Source organism: Artemia sp. Qi Xiang Cuo, chromosome 7, assembly GCF_049724085.1.
Source record: "Artemia sp. Qi Xiang Cuo chromosome 7, ASM4972408v1, whole genome shotgun sequence".
NCBI lineage: Eukaryota > Metazoa > Arthropoda > Branchiopoda > Anostraca > Artemiidae > Artemia > Artemia sp. Qi Xiang Cuo.
In genome coordinates, this window is record NC_142800.1 from 48,345,656 (window position 1) to 48,358,552 (window position 12,897).

Below are 12,897 nucleotides of genomic sequence, written 5' to 3' on the forward strand. Positions count from 1 at the left end.
CATCCCAAATCATAGGTTTCAGACACTACACACCTATGAAAGACTAAGAAATCTAACTCAGAAAAGCCCGAAATAGTAATGTACATATCCCAAATCATAAGTTTCAGACATCATTCACCTATGAAATTCTAAGAAACCTTAGCTCAGAAAAGTCTGAAATAGCCAACTACTCATCCCAAACTCGAAGTTTCAGACAACAAACACCTATGAGTGACTAAGAATCCTAGCTCTGAAAAGTCCAAAAAGCAAACTATACCTCCCAAATCATAATTTTTTGAAAGTGCAAACATATGATTGGCTAAGAAATCTAGCTCAGAAAAGTCAAAAATAGCAAATTAACCATCCCAAATCATAGGTTTCAGTCAACACACACCTACGAATGGCTAAGAAATCCATCTCATAAAAGTCAAAAATAGCAACCCACACATCCCAAATCCTATGTTTCAGACACCACACACCTAAGAAAGACTAAGAAATCCGGTTATGAAAAGTCGGAAATAGCAAATTACATATCCCAAATCATAGGTTTCAGACAACACTCACCTAAGAACGGCTAAGAAACCTAGCTCAGAAAAGTCAAAAATAGCAAACTAGTCAACCCAAAATATAGGTTTCAGACAACACACACCTATGAAAGGCTAAGAAATCTAGCTCAGAAAAGTCAAAAGTAGCAATCCACCCAATCCAAATCATAGGTTTCATACAACACACACCTATGAAAGACTAAGAAACCTAGCTCATAAAAGCCTGAAATAGCAAACTACTCATCCCAAAGTATTGGTTTCAGTCAACACACACCTACGAATGGCTAAGAAACCTAGCTCAGAAAAGTCAAAAATAGCAAACTATTCATCCCAAATCATTGGTTTCAGACAACATTCACCTAGGAAATACTAGAAAACCTTAGCTCAGAAAAGCCTGAAATAGCAAACTATACATCCCAAATCATAATTTTCTGACAACGCATACCTATGAAAGGCTAAGAAATCCAGCTCAGAAAAGTCGAAAATAGCAAACTACACATCCCAAATCATAGGTTTCAGACACCACACACCTATGAAAGACTAAGAAATCCAACTCAGAAAAGTCAAAAATAGCAAACTACGTATCCCAAATCATAAGTTTCACTCAACACACACCAACGAAAGGCTAAGAAACCTAGCTCATAAAAGCCTGAAATAGCAAACTACTCATCCCAAAGTATTGGTTTCAGTCAACACACACCTACGAATGGCTAAGAAATCCTGCTCAGAAAAGCCTGAAGTAGCAAACTACACATCCCAAATCATAGGTTTCAGACAACTCACATCAACGAAAGACGGGTGCTCGGGGAGAGCCTTTGAGAGTCTGTGGGTCCCTTGAGGTCCGGTGGTCCTTTGGGAGCTCGGGGGTACCTAGGGGGCCGGGGGGGTGGGGCTGGGGGGGCGGGGGAGGGCATTTGGGGGTCTGGGTGGGCTTTTGGGTGCCTGGGGGACATTTGGGGACCGGTGGAGGGCCTTTGGGGCGCCGGTGGCCCTTTGGGAGCCCGGGGACCTTTGAGGACCATGGGAGGGCATTTGGGGCAGTTGGGGGCCGGTGGAGGGCCTTTGGGACCCCGTTGGTCCTTTGGGAGCTCGATGGGCCTTTGGGGGGCCCGGGGATGGCCTTTGGGGGTCTGGGTGGGCCTTTGGGGGTGCCGGTGGCCCTTTGGGAGCTCGGGGGGACCTATGGGGACCGGGGGTGGGCTTTGGGGTCCGGGGATGGCATTTGGGGGTCTGGGTGGGCTTTTGGGTGCCTGGGGGACATTTGGGGACCGGTGGAGGGCCTTTGGGGCGCCGGTGGCTCTTTGGGGGCCCGGGGGACCTTTGAGGACCATGGGAGCCTGGGGGACATTTGGGGGCCGGTGGAGGGCCTTTGGGACCCCGTTGGTCCTTTGGGAGCTCGATGGGCATTTGGGGGGCCCGGGGATGGCCTTTGGGGGTCTGGGTGGGCCTTTGGGGGCGCCGGTGGCCCTTTGGGAGCTTGGGGGGCCTTTGAGGGTCCGGGGGGACAGTTGGAGGCCTGGGGGACATTTGGGGACCGGTGGAGGGCCTTTGGGAGCTTGGGGGGCTTTTGAGGACCGGGGGCTTCCTTCGGGGTTGGGGTAGGAGGATTGGAACCCTTTGGGGTTGGGTTAGAGGACCTCACAACACTGTTCAAATGAAACTTGTGTATTATAACGACCACACTCAAATTCTCTTCTAAAATCTCTTCAAAAATCTTCTTTTAAAATGTCTCTATCTGTTTCGCCGAAATAGTTCCATAACCCGTCTAAAACGGTTTCGCCCAAATAATCACTAAACGCAAATTCAGCGTGTTCCTTTGTTATTGGCATCTCTGTGCTAACGCATTTCAAATTAATAGGAAACCTTTTCGCACGCTAAAACAATTCATCGCTAAGATGTTTCTTGCCTAATTGTTTCCATGGCCTTTGGTTATTAATATCCTTTGGAGTTCGACCAGTAGAACTGTTCCCGAGGCAAAGACATTAATGTCTTGGATCTATTCCTGGAGAAATGTTTCTAGGCGAAAATTTTTAAAGTCTGACAGATGATGTCATTGATTGATTGATCTGTCAAGAAAGGGAAATTAATTTGTTGTTTCTAAGGGGAATTATTGATTCACGATAGGTGAATTGAGGTCGACAGCACAGGTGTTCCACGGTCGAGGTTGTTGTAAGTGCACCCTCTCAGCCAATGTCAAGGTCGTTGTTGTTTTTTTTGACACACTTTGATTACGCAATCAAGTTCTCGGAAATTCACTTCCCCCTCGAGTCCTAGATCAATAACATTGTTTCCCGTTAGAATTCAATGCGCATGTGCAACCTTCGTCCCGGAGCTATTACACATAGAAACATCAAATAAATCGACCTTGGAAAAAGAGGTCATTGACCCCATTAACCACGTGTTCTCCCTAATGACTCTATGCCCATATTTGGTGTACTGACAGTATTCTATGCCCATATATGGTGTGGGCGTCGGAGTATAAGATAGCTCTCTACTAATTCTATTGAATATATTATTCCAAATCACTAGTTATGCTGCTAAATATATCTAAGATCTTTTTTTTAAAGGTTAGTCTAAACAAGTGAAATAAATATGAATAGCCGTGTTTCTTGAGTCAGTACGTTCCTGAGTAAATATAGAATTATCCCTTTCTGCCTCTCCCAGTGTCTGAACCTCTTTTAATAACGTATACCTCCAGTTCATAAATAAATAAATTGATACTTTATGCAAAATCTGTAAAAAGATCCTCCTCAAAGGGACATGCTGGAAAAAAACTTCATTATCGTCGGACAAAAATAACATGATTTTCAACACTCCTCAGTCACTTCTGTGTCAATCTTGATGACTTTAGAGAGAAAAAAAAACATCGCTTCTGCCATAGACTTAAAAAACGTATGCCATTGACTGAAATTGATCAATTTTTGCCAAAACCATCTATTTACTTGGTTTTCTAACCATTTTTTAAAACTCGTCAAATCTGAGGTTCGTAGTCATCCTTCAAATAACACCCCCCACAATAAATCCGGGAAAGATATATTACGTTTATAATTATAATTGACAATTAATTAACTTTATCTATTCACATCGCGTAAATGATAAGCTCACAACAGGCATTTAAGCTCGGTTTTCTTATCTATCAGTATATGTCAATTCACACGTTAGTAGAAACAAATTTGCTCCCTATCAGCCTCCTCTCCTCTCACCATGGCCTTGCACAGAAAGGGGGTTGCTTGTTTTGACCCCTTCCCCCCTCGAAGTTTTTTCTGACACGTAAAAAGGTAAAAAACATAGACGTAAGCAATCCTTGGACACAGAAACCCTAATAATAAAACATTATATTAACCTAATAATAGTACTTAATGGTTGGAAAATCGGTCATTGAAAAAATTAAATAAAAAAAACAAGTTTTTTAAACTGAAAGTAAGGAGCGACATTAAAACTTAAAACGAACAGAAATTATTCCGTACATGAAAGGGGCTGTCCCCTCCTCAACGCCTCGCTCTTTACGCTAAAGTTTGACTGTCTCACAATTTTTTTTTTTAAAACAATAAAAAACTTTAGCGTAAAGAGCGAGGCGTTGAGGAGGGGACAGCCCCTTTCATATACGGAATAAAGAGCGAGGCGTTGAGGAGGGGACAGTCCCTTTCATGTACGGAATAATTTCTGTTCGTTTTAAGTTTTAATGTCGCTCCTTACTTTCAGTTTAAAAAACTTGTTTTTTTTATTTAATTTCTGATCGTTTTTTAGTTAATGCAGCTTTTATTTGCATAAAAATTTTACTTTTCTTTTGCTAAATGAATGTCTTTACAAATTAACTTACGTAACTAACTTCTATATTCGTATATTTTTCTTCTGGCAAAAATTCAAAGTTGCAGATTTTTGCAGATATGAGCTTGAAACCTATGTAATAGGGTTTTCTGATACGCTGAATCTGACGTTGTGATTTTCATTAAAATTCTTCCACTTGTAGGGGATGTTTCCCCCTCTTTAAAAAATCGAGTAAATTTCCTCAGGCTTGTTGCCTTTGATGAGTAATACTAAACTTAATAAAATTTATATATTTAGAATCAGCATTATAAACACATTCTTTTGATACATTGATTGACATCAAAATTCCGTTTTCAAAAGTTTCGATTACTATTGAGCCGTATCGCTTGTTTTTTTATTGTTTTTTTTTATTACGTATATGTTATTACGTATATGAGGGGGTTCTGCCCTTAGTCAATACCAAGCTCTTTACGTTAAAAGTTAAAAAAAAATTTTATTCACAAACCCCTGAATCACAAAGGCCGTTTAATTAGAATAGAGAGCTCTTTTGAAATCACTAAAAAAAAACTGTAGCTTAAAGAGCGAGGTATTGACTTGGAGGAGAACCCCCTCACATACGTTATAATTTCTGTTCGTTTTAAGTTCTAATATTCCTTCTTACATTTCAGTTGAAAAAACTTGGTTTTTTTTTATTTAATTTCTGATCGTTTTTTAAATAATGCTTGGAAATCCGGCGCCCCATTCATAGAAATGTCCCATACCGCAAAGAAAAATCCTACATGGACATATTCTCCAGACTACATCCCGCCTCGAGCCCCCCCGCCAGACACATTCCTGCCTGAACATGGGTGTCTACGTCCCAAGAACCAATAACTACTGCTTGCCCGTCAGGCGCCCCCTTCCTGGCGAGTTCCCTGCCCCCCTGACCACTTCCTTCATGAACAGATCCTCCAACATAACCCCCGACCCACCCGTCCCTCCCACTAGCAGAAAAAAACCTCCTGAAAACTTCTGTATACTTCCGAATAACCAATACTATATGTTAACATTGGGTAAAGTTCATATCTTTTAGCCCTCCCTCTGGGTACTTCGGGGGATTAAGTCATCCTAAAAGACATATTTATCATATTTTCGACCATGCTGAACAAAATGGCTATCTCAAAATTTTGATCGGGTGACTTTGGTAAAAACATAAGCGTGGGAGGGGGCCTAGTTGCCCTCCATTTTTTTTGGTCACTTAAAAAGGGCAATTTAAATTTTATTTTCCGTTACATTTCGCCCTCCCATTATATTATTGGACCACTGGGTCGATACGATAACCCCTGGGTAAAAAAAAAAAAAAAAAAAAAAAAAACAAACAAACAAATAAACACGCATCCGTGATCTTTCTTCTGGCAAAAAATGTAAAATTCCACATTTTTGTAGATAGAAGTTTGAAACCTCTACAGTAGGGTTTTCTGATACGCTGAATATGATGGTGTGATTTTCATTAAGGTTCAAAAACTTTCCGGGGGTCTTTCCCCCTTTTTTCGAAAATCAGCCAAATTTTCTCAGGCGCGTAACTTTTGATGGGTAGCTCTAAACTTGATGAAAGTTATATATTTGAAATCAGCATTGAAATCTGATTCTTTTGATATATCTATTGGCATCAAAAACCCGTTTTCTAGAGTTTCGGTTACCATTGAGCCGGGTCGCTCCTTACTTACAGTTCGTTACCACGAACTGTTTGAAACATTTAACACTTGGAAAAAAACACTTAAATGAAAAATGACATTTACTTTATACTGGATTTTTTTTTTTTTTTTTTTTTTTTTTTTTTTTTTTTTTTTTTTTTTTAGTTAGTTAACAAAATTTCCAGATATCTGGCTATTCTTCTGTAATTTTTTAGTAGCCATACCTAGAAAGAAATGTTTTCTGACTTCAAACCGTCCGAATACTTTACACACACACACACACCCCACCCATGTGCAAATATGTAGCCCAAATTATATATTTCCCATCTATTCTGTCAGTTGTCTTTGTCTTGTCTCATGCTAAGATGAGAGTAACTAACAAAGAAGCCAGTTTGTTCTCAAGTTTTACACAGCATAAACTTGAGTGAGTGGTGCATAAGACACAAGTACCTAAATTCCTTCCCCCTATGAAAATAAAAAGAATAAAACTCAAATAGAATTCTCAAATTTGGAAAGCCTTATTTTCCACGGAGGGGGATATTTCCCGGGGAGGAAAGCCCCCTCTTCTCCAATACGAACAGGCTTGACTCATAGTATATTCTTATTTTTGATTTCTATTTATTCAAACCCCTTTCTCCTTTATTTCCATGTATAATTTCTTCATGTTCTAATATTACTTTTCATTGATGTGTTTTGCTATGAATTTTAGGTCTTTATTTTAATATTAATTTTTAATATTTAATATTCATTTAAATTAATTCTGTGATTTACAAAAAGTACTCGTCGTACCGATATTTTTAAAAGCCGAGTGAGTTTGTCTTAATCTACTAATCTACTTTGAAAATAACTTTTTTGTTGAAAAAAACTTACCTCCCCCTTTGAGATCTTTTTCCACTCTGTATTGATACAGATAGACAGTTAGTAGGAAATGAGAATTTTCATTGGTTCTATTTGCCAACGCTGCATCTAGTAGATAACTCGCTTTCTCAAGATTTGATGCCCGAAGCTCCCTGCATTGTTCTGTAAAACCACCGAATATTGGATCTCTTAAGTAAATACTTGGAGATGCCTCACTTTCTAAAATAAAAGAGGAAAAATTATATTACAACTCAAATTAAGAAGAGTAAGTCATTTTTTTAAGAATGACAAGGCGGGGTTAAAAAAAGAAAATACTTGGAGATGGCTCACTTTCTAAAATAAAAGAGGAAAAATTATATTACAACTAAAGTTAAGAAGAGTAAGTCATTTTTTTAAGAATTAAATAAAAAAAACAAGTTTTTTAAACTGAAAGTAAGGAGTGACATTAAAACTTAAAACGAACAGAAATTATTCCGTAGATGAAAGGGGCTGTCCCCTCCTCAACGCCTCGCTCTTTACGCCAAAGTTTTTTATTGTTTTAAAAAATAAAGTTGCGAGACAGAGTCAAACTTTAGCGTAAAGAGCGAGGCGTTGAGCAGGGGACAGCCCCTTTCATATACGGAATAATTTCTGTTCGTTTAATGTCACTCCTTACTTTCAGTTTAAAAAACCTGTTTTTTTTATTTAATTTCTGATCGTTTTTTAGTTAATGTAGCTTTTATTTTGGCTCGCCGTCATTGAATAAGCAAACAAAATTTGCATAAAAATTTTACTTTTCTTTTGCTAAATGTCTGTCTCTAAATTTGGTTCTGACGTAATTTACAAATTAACTTACGTAACGAACTTCTATATTCGTTTATTTTTCTTCTGGCAAAAAATACAATGTTGCTGATTTTTGCAGTTATGAGCTTGAAACCTATGTAATAGGGTTTTGTGATACGCTGAATCTGACGGTGTGATTTTCATTAAAATTCTTTCACTTGTAGTGGATGTTTCCCCCCTCTTTAAAAAATCAGGTAAATTTTCTCAGGCTCGTAGCCTTTGATGAGTAATTCTAAACTTAATAAAATTCATAAATTTAGAATCAGCATTATGAGCCCATTCTTTTGATACATTTATTGACATCAAAGTTCCGTTTTTAAAAGTTTCGATTACTATTGAGCCGTTTCGCTTGTTTTTTTTTATTGTTTTTTTTTTATTACGCATATGTTATTACGTATATGACGGGGTTCTCCCCTTAGTCAATACTACGCTCTTTACGTTAAAAGTTGAAAAAAATTTTCATTCACAAACCCCTGAATCACAAAGGCCTTTTAATTAGAATAGATAGCTCTTTTGAAAGCACTAAAAAAAACTGTAGTGTAAAGAGCGAGCTATTGACCTGGGGGAGAACCCCCTCATATACTTAATAATTTCTTTTCGTTTTAAGTTCTAATGTTCCTTCTTACTTTCAGTTTAAAAAACTTTTTTTTTATATTTAATTTCTGATCGTTTTTTCAGTAATGCTTGGAAATCCGGAACCCCCTTCATAGAAATGTACCTTACCCCGAAGAACCATAATTCACGGAAAGATTCTCCCAAATAACCCCCGACTCAAGCCCCCCCCCCACCAGAAAAAATCCTTCCTGAAAATTTCTGTATACGTACCAATAACCAAAACAAAATGTAAGCAATGGGCAAAGTTCATAACTTGCAGCCCTTCCCCTGGGAACTGTGGGGGATTAAGTCATCTAAAAGACATATCTATTAGATTTTCGACTATGCTGAACAAAATGGCTATTTCAAAATTTTAATTGGGTGACTTTGAGAAAAAAATGAGCGCGGGAGGGGGCCAAGTAGCCCTCCAATTTTTTGTCACTTAAAAAGGACACTAGAACTTTTAATTTCCGTCCAAATGAGCCCTCCTACGATATTCTAAGACCACTGGGTCAAAACGATTACCCCTGGGGAAAAGAAAAAACAAAGAAATAAACACGCACCCGTGATCTTTCTTCTGGCAAAAAATGCAAAATGCTACATTTTTGTAGATAGGAGCTTGAAACCTCTACAGTAGGGTTCTCTTATACGCTGAATATGATGGTGTGAATTTCATTAAGGTTCTATAACTTTTAGGGGGTCTTTCCTCCTTTTTTTGAAAATCCGCCAAATTTTCTCAGGTGCGTAACTTTTGATGAGTAAGATTAAAATTGATGAAATTTATATATTTGAAATCAGAATTATAATCTAATTCTTTTGATGTATCTATTGGTACCAAAATTCCGTTTTTTAGAGTTTCGGTTACTATTGAGCCGGGTCGCTCCTTATTTACAGTTCGTTACCACGAACTGTTTGATAACAAGGCGAGGTTAAAAAAAGAAAATACTTGGAGATGCCTCATTTTCTAAAATGAAAGAAGAAAAATTATATTACAGCTCATATTAAGAAGAGTAAGTCATTCTTTTAAGAATGATGAGGCGGGATTAAAAAAGAAAATACTAGGAGATGCCTCACTTTCTAAAATAAAAGAGGAAAAATTATATTACAACTCAAATTAAGAAGAGTAATTCATTCTTTTAAAAATGACAAGGCGGAGTTAAAAAAAAAAATACTTGGAGATGCCTCACTTTCTAAAATAAAAGAGAAAAAATTATATTACAACTAAAGTTAAGAAGAGTAAGTCATTCTTTTAAGAATAACAAGGCGAGGTTAAAAAAAGAAAATACTTGGAGATACCTCATTTTCTAAAATAAACGAAGAAAAATTATATTACAACTCATATTAGGAAGAGTAAGTCATTCTTTTAAGAATGATGAGGCGGGATTAAAAAAGAAAATACTAGGAGATGCCTCACTTTCTAAAATAAAAGAGGAAAAATTATATTACAACTCAAATTAAGAAGAGTAATTCATTCTTTTAAGAATGACAAGGCGGGGTTAAAAAAAGAAAATACTTGAAGATGCCTCACTTTCTAAAATGAAAGAAGAAAAATTATATTACAACTCATATTAAGAAGAGTAAGTCATTCTTTTAAGAATGATGAGGCGGGATTAAAAAAGAAAATGCTAGGAGATGCCTCACTTTCTAAAATAAAAGAGGAAAAATTATATTACAACTCAAATTAAGAAGAGTAATTCATTCTTTTAAGAATGACAAGGCGAGGTTAAAAAAAGAAAATACTTGGAGATGCCTCATTTTCTAAAATGAAAGAAGAAAAATTATATTACAGCTCATATTAAGAAGAGTAAGTCATTCTTTTAAGAATGATGAGGCGGGATTAAAAAAGAAAATACTAGGAGATGCCTCACTTTCTAAAATAAAAGAGGAAAAATTATATTACAACTCAAATTAAGAAGAGTAATTCATTCTTTTAAAAATGACAAGGCGGAGTTAAAAAAAAAAATACTTGGAGATGCCTCACTTTCTAAAATAAAAGAGAAAAAATTATATTACAACTAAAGTTAAGAAGAGTAAGTCATTCTTTTAAGAATAACAAGGCGAGGTTAAAAAAAGAAAATACTTGGAGATACCTCATTTTCTAAAATAAACGAAGAAAAATTATATTACAACTCATATTAGGAAGAGTAAGTCATTCTTTTAAGAATGATGAGGCGGGATTAAAAAAGAAAATACTAGGAGATGCCTCACTTTCTAAAATAAAAGAGGAAAAATTATATTACAACTCAAATTAAGAAGAGTAATTCATTCTTTTAAGAATGACAAGGCGGGGTTAAAAAAAGAAAATACTTGGAGATGCCTCACTTTCTAAAATAAAAGAGTAAAAACTATATTACAACTAAAGTTAAGAAGAGTAAGTCATTCTTTTAAGAATGACAATTCGAGGTTAAAAAAAGAAAATACTTGGAGATGCCTCATTTTCTAAAATAAAAGAAGAAAAATTATATTACAACTCATATTAAGATGAGTAAGTCATTCTTTTAAGAATGATGAGGCGGGACTAAAAAAAGACATGTCAAAATAAAGATAAAAATTAATAATTTTGAAAATAAATTAAATTAATATCAGATTTAAACACAAGTACAAGCATCATACTTAAAATGTACTGCAGTATTTCTCAGTTTCCTAATCCTTTAATTCTTAAGTGAAAAAAACACATAAGAGTTTCTTAATAATTGGAGGCGTTTGTGATAGATGTTTTTAGAAATTGAGGGCTATGTTAAACTGATCGATGTTGACATCTTGTCCTCTAATCTGAAGAAATTTTTTTTATTCCAACGAATTAGAAGAATCAACAATCAAATACTGCTGAAATGTATCCCTACTTCATTTACAATCTGTTTTTTTTTTGGGGGGGGGGGATTTCTTCTGGCTTTCTCTATGAAATGTTATTGAAATGGTATCGGCACTAATTAACCGTATTGGATTTGTCTTACCTTCGAAAGGCATTGTAATAAAGAATTTTGAAGGTGATTATTCATAACAGGGCTACACTACAAAATGATGTTTACTTTTGAATGATTTTCTTCTTTTTTTGTTACGAAACATTACGCTTAGAAACGCTTAAGATTTGTGCTGAAACGTGTTAGTGCGCGAAAAGCTAAACATTTATAGTATTTCCTAAGTTTCACGTTAAAAATGCAATCGTTAACGTTGATTAAATTCTTCAAGTTAAATTTGTTTGCTTGTTTGGTAGATAATACCGAGAGAAAAGTTATTTTTACAAAACCTAGAAATCAATAATCCTGATTATTTAATGCATCAATTAAAACACAAAAATTTCCCCAAAAGAATTTTTTCAAAGAAAAGTGGAATGTCATATTAAAACCTAAATGAACAAAAACAAAATCATACAATAATTCAAACCTAAAAATAACAGAAATAACTGTGAATGAATTGATAAAAACATTTAATAAATCAAAATCCACACTCTTATTTGCAGACGCTCTTATACTTAAACCTTGATTAACGCTATGATTTACTTTGGGTAATTTGTTATTGAAGATATTAGGATTTTTATATAAAAAATAAACTACTCCATTAAATTCAAAGGATGAGAGAATCTTATTGCAAAATTTTTAAGAAAAATGCGAAATTTGTAATATTTTCCGGGGAGAATGATGCTGGGAGCGTGTTTATTTGCTGTTTGTTGTTTGCTTTTTGCAAACATAAATCATACCGAACCAAGCTGTAGTGCTTTTGAAGTAGCAATAGACAAACACCACAGCAGCGGTGTTTTGAGAAAATATTCTTTTTAAATAGGAAAAGTTTTTTCGTTCAATTAATACATTAAATAATCTAGAGTTCTAGACTACAGATTTCTAGTTTTTGTAAAAATAAGTTTTCCAAGAGCCGACAGAGTATATTACTTATATCGTCAAATAAGGTTTGTTCTTGAAATATGCTTTAGGTTAAGTGAAAGCTGCAAGAGTCTCCATAGGTGCAAAAATATTCCCAGTTCAAGCTGAGGTGACTTGAACTATTAAAGTAAATAAACAGAACTGACTCCGAGACTAAGCCATCACAAATAAAAAAATCTATACAATAAGTATTTGATATTCAGGCTTTTTTCATAAATATTTACAAGCGACAGAGTAAGATCTGCACATACTTGCGTTAGATTTCTGCCTCCTGGTGTTGAGTGTTATGTTTTGTTGTGAAGATTTGCAGCTAATCTAACCCTGCAGGGACGACTAAATGCTCTCTCCCAAATTTGAACGTGCATTACTTTGTTTGTTTCTTTTTTTAAGCTACTTGACTCTAGAAAATTTGATTTTCAAGGTTAGTCGTTTTTATTATTAAATTTTACTGAAATAGAAGCACAGCTTAAATTCTAAGAAGTCCAAGGAGACACAGAACTTTGAACATTTAGAATAACTGAGTCCTTGAGAAGTCAAACTGATTAAGTTAAAGCTTTATATTTCCTTCGTATTTTAGCTTTAGAGCCATTCGCAGTACGCACATTAAGTTACTTCCTGGAAGTAAGATTATCACCATCAGGTGAAGTCAGCATGGATTGTGAACAGCCCAGTAATTACTCACTCTATCTTTCTTAAAAAACTTCTTGATTAAACAATTCACAAAGTTAAATTACGATAAATATCCCTCTCCAGACTATCTTGGGTTGACGAAATAAGGTT

General features: G+C 35.7%; 1 protein-coding gene across 8 annotated transcripts in view; it reads right to left on the reverse strand.

The window, feature by feature from the left end:
- LOC148950360 (uncharacterized) overlaps positions 1 to 12,897 on the reverse strand; it is a 369,985-nt gene that overhangs the window by 36,556 nt on the left and 320,532 nt on the right. For all 8 annotated transcript variants that reach the window (XM_089092346.1, XM_089092345.1, XM_089092344.1 and 5 more), the window contains one exon: positions 6,836 to 7,042. In XM_089092346.1, coding sequence (XP_088948472.1) covers positions 6,836 to 7,042 — 207 coding nt within the window. The remainder of the gene's footprint in view (positions 1 to 6,835; positions 7,043 to 12,897) is intronic.